The sequence below is a fragment of the Panthera leo genome, chromosome B4, assembly GCF_018350215.1.
Source record: "Panthera leo isolate Ple1 chromosome B4, P.leo_Ple1_pat1.1, whole genome shotgun sequence".
Classification (NCBI taxonomy): domain Eukaryota; kingdom Metazoa; phylum Chordata; class Mammalia; order Carnivora; family Felidae; genus Panthera; species Panthera leo.
Genome location: NC_056685.1, coordinates 13,767,833 through 13,779,999, shown reverse-complemented (window position 1 = coordinate 13,779,999; position 12,167 = coordinate 13,767,833). Strand labels below are relative to the sequence as shown.

The window sequence follows — 12,167 nt, the reverse complement described above, 5'->3', positions numbered from 1 at the left end:
GCAGAGAACGGTGTTAGCTTTTTCAGCTTACGTCATGTCACAATTTTCAAAAATTAGCAAACCTCTTTGGGTTTATCTAGCTCTTAAGTGGTCTGCTTCCAAAGATTTTTAAAGAAATCTGTCCCTGAAGATATTGAGATCAGTAAGTAAATGGGTACCTGTGGTATGTAGTAATTATAACCATGCTAATCTGACATAACATAAAACCACACCCCTTCTTTCGATGCTTGGACACCAGTATGTCCCCAAATGTTATAAATAGGGGAGATTTTTGTTGTTGCTGTCGATCTGTTGTCAGTGCATTAAGATAGATTCTTAATAGTATTGAACATAAACTTCGCCTTGGGATTCTTAACAACGTAAATTAAAAAGAAAATATATTTATCTCTGATACTTTGTAAATTCTTAAGGAGGTCTGTGGCCACATACGGTTAGCAATTTTGAAGAGGCATTGTAGAGGAAGACTTTATTTTTACAAATGGAAGGCATTTGAGAAACACTTGAAAGCCCATAATAAGCTGTGGACTTTTTTTTTTTTTAAGTCCTAGCCGATTTTATATCATACATTTTAACTGTTCATTTAAGCAAAGGGTTCTCTCCACATAGTAATAATTATCCAGGGAAAGTGAGAATAAAATCTTGTGGGTTTTTTTTTCTCCTGCAGTATAAAATCCCCAGATATTCAAGCCATCTCTCGTCTAAGAGTCTCTCTCATTGTGTTATCATGCATCCATTTTCTTGTATTAAAAGATCATGTATTTACAATGCTGAACCTGCTGCAAGTGCAGCTCTCTTCTGGGCTAAGGAGGGACCCTTAGCACCACATGGAGTGTTTGGGTGTTCACGCTGCTCCCGGCCACAGCTGCTCCGGTGACGGTGACGGTCGTGGTAATCCCTTGTCATTGAGAGAAATTACAGTGATCTGTAAGCACATCATCCAAAGGGTGTTTGCCTCTGGCCCCTGCTCCGCACCCCAGCCAGGAAGAGGAAGAACATACGCTCTCAGCTAATTATCCCTCTTATCCCTTCAAGGTTTTCTGCAATCTAAAATGCCCTTTTCTGACCTTCTAGGTCCCGTTGCCACACAGGACATTACCACGTATCACACGGTGTTTCTTTTGGCCATTTTAGGAGGGATGGCTTTCATACTTTTGGTTCTGCTGTGTCTCCTTTTATATTATTGCAGGTAAAGTTTTACCTTTTTGGCAATATCTTTTTTAATTTGGAATTTCTTGTGCAGGCATTGATATTGAGGTCTTTTTTTTTTTTCTTTTTCTGAATCAAAGTCCTTTTTTTCTCATGAAAAAAAATCTCTAAGAACTAAAACATTTGTCCTTAAAGTTGCAAACAAATGAACAGGATGTGGGGGGGCATGCTGTTTATGAGGTTGCTCACAAGGGGAGTTCTTATTTCTTTCTTTTTTTTAAGTTTGACGGTTGTCATGATTCGTTCAGAATATTCCTAAACACTGATTAAGAGACGATATTCTCAAGGACAAAGCAGAACTAAAATTCTTTATTTTGATGCCTCGTCTTTTCGGTTTGTGAGAATGTTTGCTGTCGACTCTTGGGTAACCGCTTTTGAACGAATAACTCGGCTGTACGTCTAAAACCCTGAAGGTGAAATCTGCAGATTGCGCTGCTCTGAATCAAAATAAGGCTGCGGGTGTGGGGTGAGAAGGCTTCTGGCTGCTGAGTAGTTGTTTTGTTTCTTCCTGTGGAAATTGAGAATTAGGATCTTGCTTGGAACCTTCTACCACTATGAGAATCTTTAACCGTTGGGTTTGGATTTTTATCTTTGATCGCAGGCGGAAATGCTTGAAACCTCGTCAACACCACAGAAAACTCCAACTTCCGACGGCCCTCGAGAGCTCCAAAAGAGATCAGTCAACTTCCATGTCTCACATCAACTTGCTGTTTTCACGTCGGGAGTCAGAATTCCCCGGCCCGCTCTCTGTCACCGGCCACGGCCGCCCGGACGCCCCTGGGCCGAAGGAGCTGATGAGCGGGGTCCATTTGGAAATGATGTCTTCCAACGGAGAGGCAGACATGCACACCCCCATGCTAAAGCTTTCCTACAGCACCTCGCAAGAGTTCAGCTCGCGGGAGGAACTTCTCTCCCACAAGGAAGAGGACAAAAGCCAAATCTCCTTTGATAACCTGACACCAAGTGGGACGTTGGGAAAAGAGTATCGTAAGTCCGTGGAGATTTTCCCCTTGAAGTCCAGGAAATCTGTGGAAAGAGAAGGCCGTGAGTCCCCTGGCAACAGCGAGTACAGGAGGAGCTACAATGCCATGCTCTCGCAGCCCCTGTTTGAAAAGCAAGACCGAGACGGCCAGGCCTCCGCTAACCATATTTCCACGGGAAGCAAACTCACCATTCAGGAACACATGTACCCCACGCCTTCATCTCCCGAAAAGGAACAGCTGCTGGACCGCAGGCCTACTGAGTGTATGATGTCCCGGTCAGTGGACCACCTGGAGAGACCCACGTCCTTTCCGCGGCCCGGCCAGTTGATCTGCTGTAGTTCCGTTGACCAGGTCAACGACAGCGTTTACAGAAAGGTATTACCTGCCTTGGTCATCCCCGCGCACTATATGAAACTCCCCGGGGACCACTCCTATGTGGGCCAGCCCCTGGTCGTTCCAGCCGACCAGCAGCTGGAGATCGAAAGACTGCAGGCTGAGCTCTCCAGCCCTCACGCGGGGATCTTCCCGCACCCCTCCTCCCAGATCCAAGCGCAGCCCCTGTCCTGCCAGGCAATCTCCCAGCAGCACTTGCAGGATGCAGGCGCCCGGGAGTGGACCCCGCAAGGCGCGTCCATGTCAGAGTCCCTCTCCATCCCGGCCTCCCTGAACGATGCGGCCTTGGCTCAGATGAACAGCGAGGTCCAGCTCCTGACCGAGAAGGCTCTGATGGAACTTGGGGGTGGGAAGCCGCTCCCACACCCCCGGGCGTGGTTCGTCTCCCTGGACGGCAGGTCCAATGCGCACGTTAGACATTCCTACATTGATCTCCAAAGAGCCGGAAGGAACGGAAGCAATGATGCCAGTTTGGATTCTGGCGTGGATATGAATGAACCAAAATCTGCCCGGAAGGGAAGAGGAGACCCCTTGTCCCTGGCACAGAACCACCCGGCCGTCCAGGAGCATCCGCAGAAAGAGCCGCGGGCGGCGGACAGCACCTCCTACACGCAGCTCGTGTACCTGGACGACATGGACCAAAGCGGCAGCGAGTGCGGCACCACCGTCTGTACCCCCGAGGACAGTGCCCTGCGCTGCTTGTTGGATGGCTCCGGCCGGAGGAGCGGCGGCCAGCTGCCCAGCCTGCAGGAGGAGACGACAAAACGAACTTCGGACGTCCCCCCGGAGCCGCTAGCCAGCCCGGAGCAGAGAAGATCGGCCCAGGAGGACGACGAAGAGGAAGACGAGGAGGACCAAGGAGAGGACAAGAAGAGCCCCTGGCAGAAGCGGGAAGAGAGACCCCTGATGGCGTTTAACATGAAGTGAGCTGTCACAGCGCCACCCGTCGGCGGAACATAATAAAAATTGCCAAAAATTCTTTTCTTAGGGAAGCGTTTACTTGTTCGTGGAGGAGGTGGAGCAGCGGCAGCCGTGGAAGCGGACTTAAGCTGCATCACGGTTCACTGTGTAAATGTCAGAACGGAATTAAAGTTACCGGATGATGTTCGTGGACGCCTCACCGCCAGGGAGAGGGCTGAACAGGAGTGTCTGAATGTGGCTCCTGCGTCTGGGACGCGCCTCCCCCACCCCCACCCTCCCCACTCCCACCCCCACCCCCACCCCCATCCCAGGACACTGAGAAACCACGAGTGATGTCGCTCAGCTCTGCTGATAACCTCAGTTCTCCCTCAGATTCTAGGAACAGATGAGACTCTTTTCACATTGCTTGAATCCATTTTATCACGATAATGCTCCTGTGACGTTATTATTGGGAAATTAGCGTAGCACTTAGTGTCTCGAGGTATGCGTTATCTCAAAGGAAAGCTATGCACCGCTGCTTCGTGCTCTTGGTTTGCTTAGGTGTTTTTGCTTTGGTTAGCTTTCGTTTCGGGTTTGCTTTAGAAAACACACACACACACACACACACACACACCCCCCTTGGTTGTGAAAGATTTTATTTGTTGGTTTTCATCTGTTCTGCTTCTCGACGGTTTATTTCGGTGTCTCCTTTCGCGAACTCCTGAGTGTCATCTCTTAAACAAGCCTTTTAATGAAATCGTACTGAAGTTTTTTATCAGCTGAGAGCCCTTCAATTCTGGTCCCATTAACTCCAAGTGCCTTTTTTACAGTGACAACAGCAGTCCCCTCACCTTTTCTTCTTCTTGTTGTTGTTTTTTTTTTTTTCCTTAACTCCTTTCATTGAACTGCCTGGATTTTATAAGGTTATTAAATGATACCCCTTTTCTTTAAGCTGCATGCTGCCAAATGCCCGTTTCTGCTCCGAATTCTCATTTCAACGCAGTGTTCTCTCTAGTGCCCATGTGTGACGTGAATTCTGTTGAGCTAAGGTAGACTAGAGGACACTTTAGAGATCCCCTGCCCTCCTCTGTCCCTTCGGCCACTAGCCACCATTATGGTTTCATTGGCTGTTTGTATATACGGTTATGTATTAACTCGGGAATCCTATGGGCTGACCTTGCTCACCAGACACAGAGTATGGACTGAGCAAGTGAATGTGACTATTACAGAAATCGTATGTACTATCCAAAAGTGCCAGAATGACTCTTCTGTGCATTCTCCTTAAAGAGCTGCTTGGTTATATCCAAAAATGAAAATTCAAAATAAATGCTGAAGAAAAAAAAAAAAAAAAAAACTATCTTGTGGTCCTTTTCATTCACTCTGAGCCAGCCACTATTTGTTTCAGAGTCGCTATTACGAATTTGCTCTTTGTTCCTCGGCAGTCTGCTTTGCTGGTTGTTGGACTTCTGTTCAAAGACTCTGGAGTAGACACCTAGGAATTTACACCGAGGTTAAATCCCACCTTGTGTTTATTTAGTTTATTCAAGAACACAAGGTGACATTTTGTTGTGTTTCAGATAGGGAGAAATGTCTGCACATTACAAAAAACTCGTGTGTTCTTTGATGTTCAGCATTGATCCACTTGGAATCATACAAAAAGTTTCATTAAAATGACCAGAACCATCCCAGCTGCATGAAACTATTACTCACAATCAGTAATGGAGACATCAGAGCAGAGCAGAGAACACAGTAAGCTAGCTATGTATTCAGTAACAGCTTCATTACAAAATCTAATTTGTGAATTCCATGTGGACAGAGAACCAATCAAGTTGATTTTTATCACTTTAATTCTCAAATGTTGATACGTTTTGCTTTTCAAGGGGGAAAAAAGTTGAAATTCCCTGAAGCGTTGGGGCATTTAAATGGATGGGAGTCTGGGGCACCTAGGTGGCTCAGTTGGTTAAGCGCCAGACTGTCGATTTCCGCTCGGGTCCTGATCTCCGGATTTGTGAGATCACACCGCACATCGGGCTCTGGGCTGATAGCGCGGTGCCTGCTTGAGATTCTGTCTCCACCCCTCTGCCTCTTAAATAGATAAACTTAAGTAATAATAAAATGATAATAAATACATAAATGGGAGTCTGTGGTTTCACAATGAGGGACTGTTACCTTGAGGGTAAACATTCTCATCAGTAGGTGGCAGGTGAGCCCATGCAGACTTCACTAATAAAGGCCAGTTGTCAATTGCCTCCCAAAGGAAAAGTAAGTGGCTCTCCAAGAAATACCCCAGGGCAGACATAGATGACTGGGAGACTCTCAGCCCTCTCTAGCCCTGCCGAAGGTTGCTGCCAATGCAATCATCTTTTTAAAGCATCAGTTTCCAGAAAAGCCTCATTTACCATGCGTATTACCTGTGAAAAGTAGGTAACACGTTTGGAGGGAGAGGGGCTTTTCTGCCCCTTTATTAGGCAGGACGTACCTGGGTTGGCCCCGGTTATGGAAAGTATGCACCAGCCAGCAGTGGTCACATTATGTGCCTAGGAGGACAAGGCAGTGGGTGGGTTTGCCAGAAGAAAACTGGTTCTGCCAGAGGTGACTCTTAACTCGTTTTACCCTTGTCTGAAAAGAGGCTCAGAGGATAATGGTTTTTGCTCAGGGCACCTGTACTGATTACCAGACTGGAACTGTCTAGACAGAGCACTGTGACTATGGATTTAAACATTTCATTTATGTTCTTTCTAGCCTGGTAAGAGTAATAAAACACATCTCATTATTAGGAACCAATTGTATTGTCTGAAGAACTAAAGCCATCAAAGGCACCTTGCTTATGCCACCTAGTGGTGAGCTTTCATCTGCCTGTTGAGGAGACCAGACAGACGGCTGTCCAGGGCCAGCTCTGGGAACGTGGCGTGGGTGTGTGTCCACAGGAATGGCTCGGACACTGGTTCTGCCCTCCAGACAAGGTGAGGAGATGGGGACGGACGTTTGTTGAATCTCTACGCTAGAAACCATATCAGAAACAATCGTGCATTCAGTTCTCAAAATCTTGGGAGGAAGTGATGTTCCTTCTTTGTTTTACCTCTAAATAAATTGAGGCTTGGGGGTTAAGTAAGTGAGGCCGCTCAGCTAGAATCAGTGGGATGCTGCTTAAACAACCAGCCCTCTGGAAATGAATGCGTTTAAAGTCATAAGTGTTCCTGATAAAGGATGTATGGGACACAACTTGCACATCGTAATAAAATACGTAATTGTAAATGCCGTTTGACACTTGATAGCCACAGAACGCTTTTGTTGATTTTTGTCATAGCCAGCCTGTTGCAGTTGACAAAAGGGTATAGTTCTGACGTGAACATCTGTTGATTTTTTTTTTTTTTACATTAATGATTAACGTGAAACAAAGGAGGAAGACACACGTCAGAACTTCACTCGTTCATCGATCACCGAGTGACTTCTTTGCTGAAGCACATAATAGTGTTTGACTCCTGGGAAGGTATTCCCTCAATTTTCTGTGCTATTCTCAATGTAATGGTTCCAGACATGGTACCATTTTAAGCTTAATCTGCATTATTAATATCTCCCCATGTCTTTCTTTAAATCTAGCCAGTCAGCAAGTCAACCCTCTCTTGGGAACATTTGCCAGTTCCCATGGTGTAAATGCTCCCACATGGCCAATTTTAAACAATAGAGTGACATCACCACTCTCAGGACTTGGGAAGGGGTACACAGTAGCAGAGCTATATTTCCACCAAAAAGGTACAATACAGGGAAATGACCCCAAGAGCATCGTCACATGTACAGTTGATCCTTATCATTTGGGGATTCCATATTTGCAAATCTGCCCGCTTGCTAAAACTTATTTGTAACCCTGAAATCAATCCTCATATGCTCTTGTGGTCATTCACAGACACGCAGAGCAATGAGAAGCATGAGAATACATGTATCAGATAAGCGTTGTTCAGGCATTAGTCAGAGGGCTGTTGGCTGGGAGTTCAATGTTAATGTGTCAACAACGTGTATTAAAGAAGATGTCTTTGAACGGAAACACCCATGAAGGTGATGTTTTGATCGGCTAATGAAAATGTGACCAGACGCTTTCAGGAACGTAACCCTGTATTTCCCCTGATTACAGTGGTTCTGACACTGGACTCACAAAATCTGAGTTCAAGACAACTTTGCAGAACATGACTACCACCGATAACAGGAATGGATTACAGTAAATAATTAGGACACGATGCACTTTAAGTAATTAGTACCTTTTTCTTTAAGTTATTTTTAATTAAATTATGTATATATTTTATTTTTTTAATTAAATTATTTGTAAACTTGAATATGCTTTTTAAGAACGGCTCTAACAACTGACTCGCAAAACTCCTGACGTTTCGAGGCACCTCTCAAAGGTCTGCCTGATGCCATCACCTGGTCTCTAGCTTTTTGAAATTCATCTGGAAACCTCTACTTAGGACAAAAGAAAATCTAGGTGCAATTGCTTTCCAGGCTTTGGTCTAACTTAGTGCAACGTGGGTAGTGTTTGCTGGAAAAAGGACCACATTCCTTCTGGGGCAGGTCTGGCTGCAGGACTTGGGAGGAATTTATGAAAGAGCATGCCCTACCCCATGCAAGGGAATATGAAACACCGCTTAAGTAACAGACCCTGTGCCTCAGAACTTTATTTCGTGTAAGCTAGCACAGATAAATGCTAGAACAGTGAGGCAGAACACCCAGAAAATAGACCAGAATCAAAAAGGAAATAGACCATAAAACCTAAAAATAACCAGCCAAACAAGTGTGATAAACTGTATAAGATTTCTTGCAGTTAGCCTCTTTTGCTTTTATTTTTTTATCTTTTATTATTATTATTTTTTAAATGTTTATTTGTTTTTGAGAGAAAGAGAGCACAAGCCAGGGGAGGGGCAGAGAGAGAGAGAGAGAGAGAGTGAAGACCTGACACGGGGCTTAATCTCATGACTGTGAGATCGTGACCTGAGCTGAAATCAAGAGTCACACTTGACCCACGGAGCCACCCAGGCACCCGGGACTAGTGGAGTTTATTTTATTAAAAAATTTTTTTAACCTTTATTTATTTTGAGAGAGAGCACGCACAAGTGGGCGAAGAGGAGAGAGAGAAAGAGAGAGAGGGAGACATAGAGTCCGAAGCAGGCTCCAGGCGCCGAGCTGTCAGCACAGAGCCCGACGTGGGGCTCGAACCCACAGACTGTGAGATCGTGACCTGAGCTGAAGTCGGACACTTAACCGACTGAGCCACCCAGACACCTGTTTATCCTTTTATAAATTTTGTTCTTGCTGACCTCTGTATTGGGGGGACATGGGGATTAAAAATGAGTATAGCTATAGATAGGACTTGTGATGAGTTTTCAACTATTTTGAAATTGCATTTTTTTTGTTTTAGATTTTTTTTTGAGGTATAACTGACATAGAACATTACACCCGTTGGGCAGCATGATTCAATATCTGTATATATTGTGAAATGATCACAACATTAATCGAGTTCACATCCATCACCACACACAGTTACAGGATATTTTTTCTTGTGATGAGAAGTTTTAAAATCTACTCTCTCGACAACTTCCAGATATGCTGTACCATATTAACCGCGGTCACCATGCTGGTATTACATCCCCAGGACTTAATTTTCAACTGGACGTTTGTACATCTTCCATGATTTCTTGTTGGCTATTTTGACACTATAATTAAAGCAAGTCGCAGTGATGTTTTGGGACTTTCATGACAACACCTGACATCCTGGAAGACCCGTCCAAGTGAACTTGATGGTTTTCAGGATCCATGGAAAAGGAGAAGGAACGGTTGACGTAGCAGATGTGGGAGAGATTCAGCAGAGCTCTTTAGGTAAAGTAATCACAGCCTCTTCTTTTCCCCCCTGAAAACCGTATTTTCAAAGCTGTGGATATAAACACCAAAACCCCTGGTAGATGTTTTTGTCATTCTTAACAGAGATTGCGACCCCGTTGGTGCTGGTGTTCTGGTACCTGAGAACTGGCTAATAATTCCTGTAAGACCTTTTACTCTCCTGCAGGATGAACGGGAAGGAGCGCACGGGAGGACGTGGAACATGAGAGAGCCTTGATGACCTCGCGCGGGAGGAAATGGGAGCCAACCGTGATGAGATGACCACTCCACACCGTGAGTGACCACATGGGGCGTCTTAGTTGCTGTGACAAAAACACATAGGTTGGTAACCGGAAGTCTGAGGTCAGGGCCCCAACACGGTCACGTGAGGGCCCTTTGAGGGAGCTCTGTGAGGTCTGTTATAAGGGCACCAATCCCACTCGGGAGGGCTGTCCTCTCATGACCCAGCCACCTCCCAAGCCTCTACCTCCTGGTGCCATTACCTTGGGCGTTAGGATTCCAACACATGAATTTGGGGGAGGACACAAACATTCAGGCCAGAGCATGGGACAGGGTGCCATCTCCTGACTCCTGGTCCCTGTGTGCACCCCCCTCATCAGGCCACCTCTCGATCCCCTGCTCTTTCTGGCCAGCTCTTCTGCACTCTGCCATCTGTTCACCTTCTGTGTATGATGAATATTTAATCATCAGAGTAGAAGGCATTGTCAGCCATGCTAATCATTAAAATTTTAGGGCTGGGGGCACTTGAGTGGCTCAGTCGTTTGAGCATCCGACTTCGGATCGGGTCATGGTCTCGCGGTCCGTGAGTTTGAGCCCCGCGCCGGGCTCTGTGCTGACAGCTCAGAGCCTGGAGCCTGCAGCCTGCTTCAGATTCTGTCTCCCTCTCTCTCTGCTCCTCCCCACTTGCGCCCTGTCTCTCTCTCTCTGTCTCTGTCAAAGATGAATAAATTTTTTTAAAATTATTATTATCAAAAAGAAAAAAACTTTAAGGCTGTGGGAAGAATCCTGACTTGGACTCAGAGCACCTGGGGGTCAGACCCGGCCCTGGGATCAGACAGGTGACTGACTTCTACAGCTGTAGAAGGGGGACAGTGTTATCTTCCCTGCTTACCTCTCTGGGTGGGTTGCATTGAAATGAGCCAACAAATATTAAAGTTCCTTATAAACTGTAAATTGCAGTAAAATAATTATTCTGGGAGTCTTGTAGTCCCCTAATCCAGTTGCTACGTGGAACAATGATCATTTTTTAAATTATATCAGCTGCTTCTCAGCCTCTTTTTAGGACAGTGGTTGACAAAACAGCCCGATCTCTTCTTCGCCATGCTTTCCACTTTCCGAAAGTTTCAGCTGGGTGATCTCTCCCTTTTGTGCAAGGAGGATGGTTTTCCAGGTGTCTGACATTACCCAGGGGGCTCAGTGAAGATACCACCTCCTTACCCATCGGTCTAGAAATACGTATGAGCACACTGCTTACAAGGCAATAAGGTTGGGACAGGTGCCCCGTAACCATAGTTTATTTGCTACTGGCCACAAAGATGAATTCTTTGTGATGCATGCCAGCAGCCTCTCCATTCCTTCATTAAGTTGCTCTAGTAGGAAGATCGTGTGCTTGGAACTTCCAAACAGCGGAAATCCAATTCAGATGCACATTGGGATCAGCTGAGAGCAGAAAAAAGTACTGACATATTCAGGCCCCACTGCAGCCGAACGGGACTCAGAATCTCTGCAGGTAACACCTGGTGCTGGTGTTTCTTTGAAAACGCTTCCCCCGGCTGACGCTGATAACATAGGCTTACCAACCACTGCTTTAGAAATTCTGAAGATATTTCACAGTGTGAGAGCAGCTCCTGTTCTGTATTTCAGGGAATGACGGGTCTCCCCTTCATTTCTAGGGTAGGTCAGCCGCCCTGCCCTAGATTCGCGGTGGGGGAGGGCAGACATGTTCAATAACAGTCCCCACGCTGAGCGGCACGTGCCCAATACATGGCGATCAGGGCCCTGCTCTGCATTCTTCACACCGTTTGTTGACAATCCAGATGCTGGGGCGCCCGGGGGGCTCAGTCTGTTAAGCGTCCGACCTTGGCTCAGGTCATGATCTTACAGTTTGTAGGTTTGAGCCCTGCGTTGGGCTCTGTGCTGACAATGCAGAGCCTGGGGTCTGCTTCCTCTCTCTCTGTCTCTCTCTGTCTCTGTCTCTGTCTCTGTCTCTGTCTCTCTCTCTGTCTCACAGAAATAAATAAACATTAAAGAAACCCCAGATGTCGACCAACCCTGGGTTCTGTCCTCTGTCCTGCTCACACACTACACATTCCCCTTGTTACCACACCCACAGCCAAGGACTCCCATCGCTGGACCACCACTGTGTCTGCTGCCCAAACCTGCTGTTGATCAGCCCGGCTGCTGACGGGGCATCTCCATCCCAGATGACCCTCAAGCATCTCTGACTCAGCTTGTCCCAAGATGGAGTCACCATGCATCACCCCGTGAGCCTCTCTGCCCACCCCCCTCAAAACAGCCCAGTTTTCCCAGTTTCCTCCAAATCTCCTACCCCGCTGTCATGGTTTTACCGTACAGTTTCCCCAGCCAGAAACCTCAGGGTCAACCTCACCACCCAAATTCAGGCACCAAGTCCTATCAATTCCGCCTGCTATCAGGAAACAATGAATATTTCACGTGTCCAGCTGGCCAGGGCTTTCCGAGTAAAATTTACCGGTGTCCTAGGTTTAAGGATGAGTGTAACCATTCCTCGGAAGACAGAGATAGTGAATTACTTCAGAGAGATTTACGGGTGTCTCTCCC

The 12,167-nt window shown here is 46.4% G+C and overlaps 1 protein-coding gene across 1 annotated transcript in view; it reads left to right on the top strand.

The window, feature by feature from the left end:
* The window catches only part of FAM171A1 (family with sequence similarity 171 member A1), a 133,913-nt gene extending 130,126 nt beyond the window's left edge, over positions 1-3,787 (top strand). Inside the window, exons 7-8 of the mRNA XM_042944991.1 lie at positions 1,072-1,186; positions 1,808-3,787. Coding sequence (XP_042800925.1) covers positions 1,072-1,186; positions 1,808-3,509 — 1,817 coding nt within the window. The 3' untranslated portion in view covers positions 3,510-3,787. The remainder of the gene's footprint in view (positions 1-1,071; positions 1,187-1,807) is intronic.
* The last annotated feature ends 8,380 nt before the right edge of the window (positions 3,788-12,167 follow it).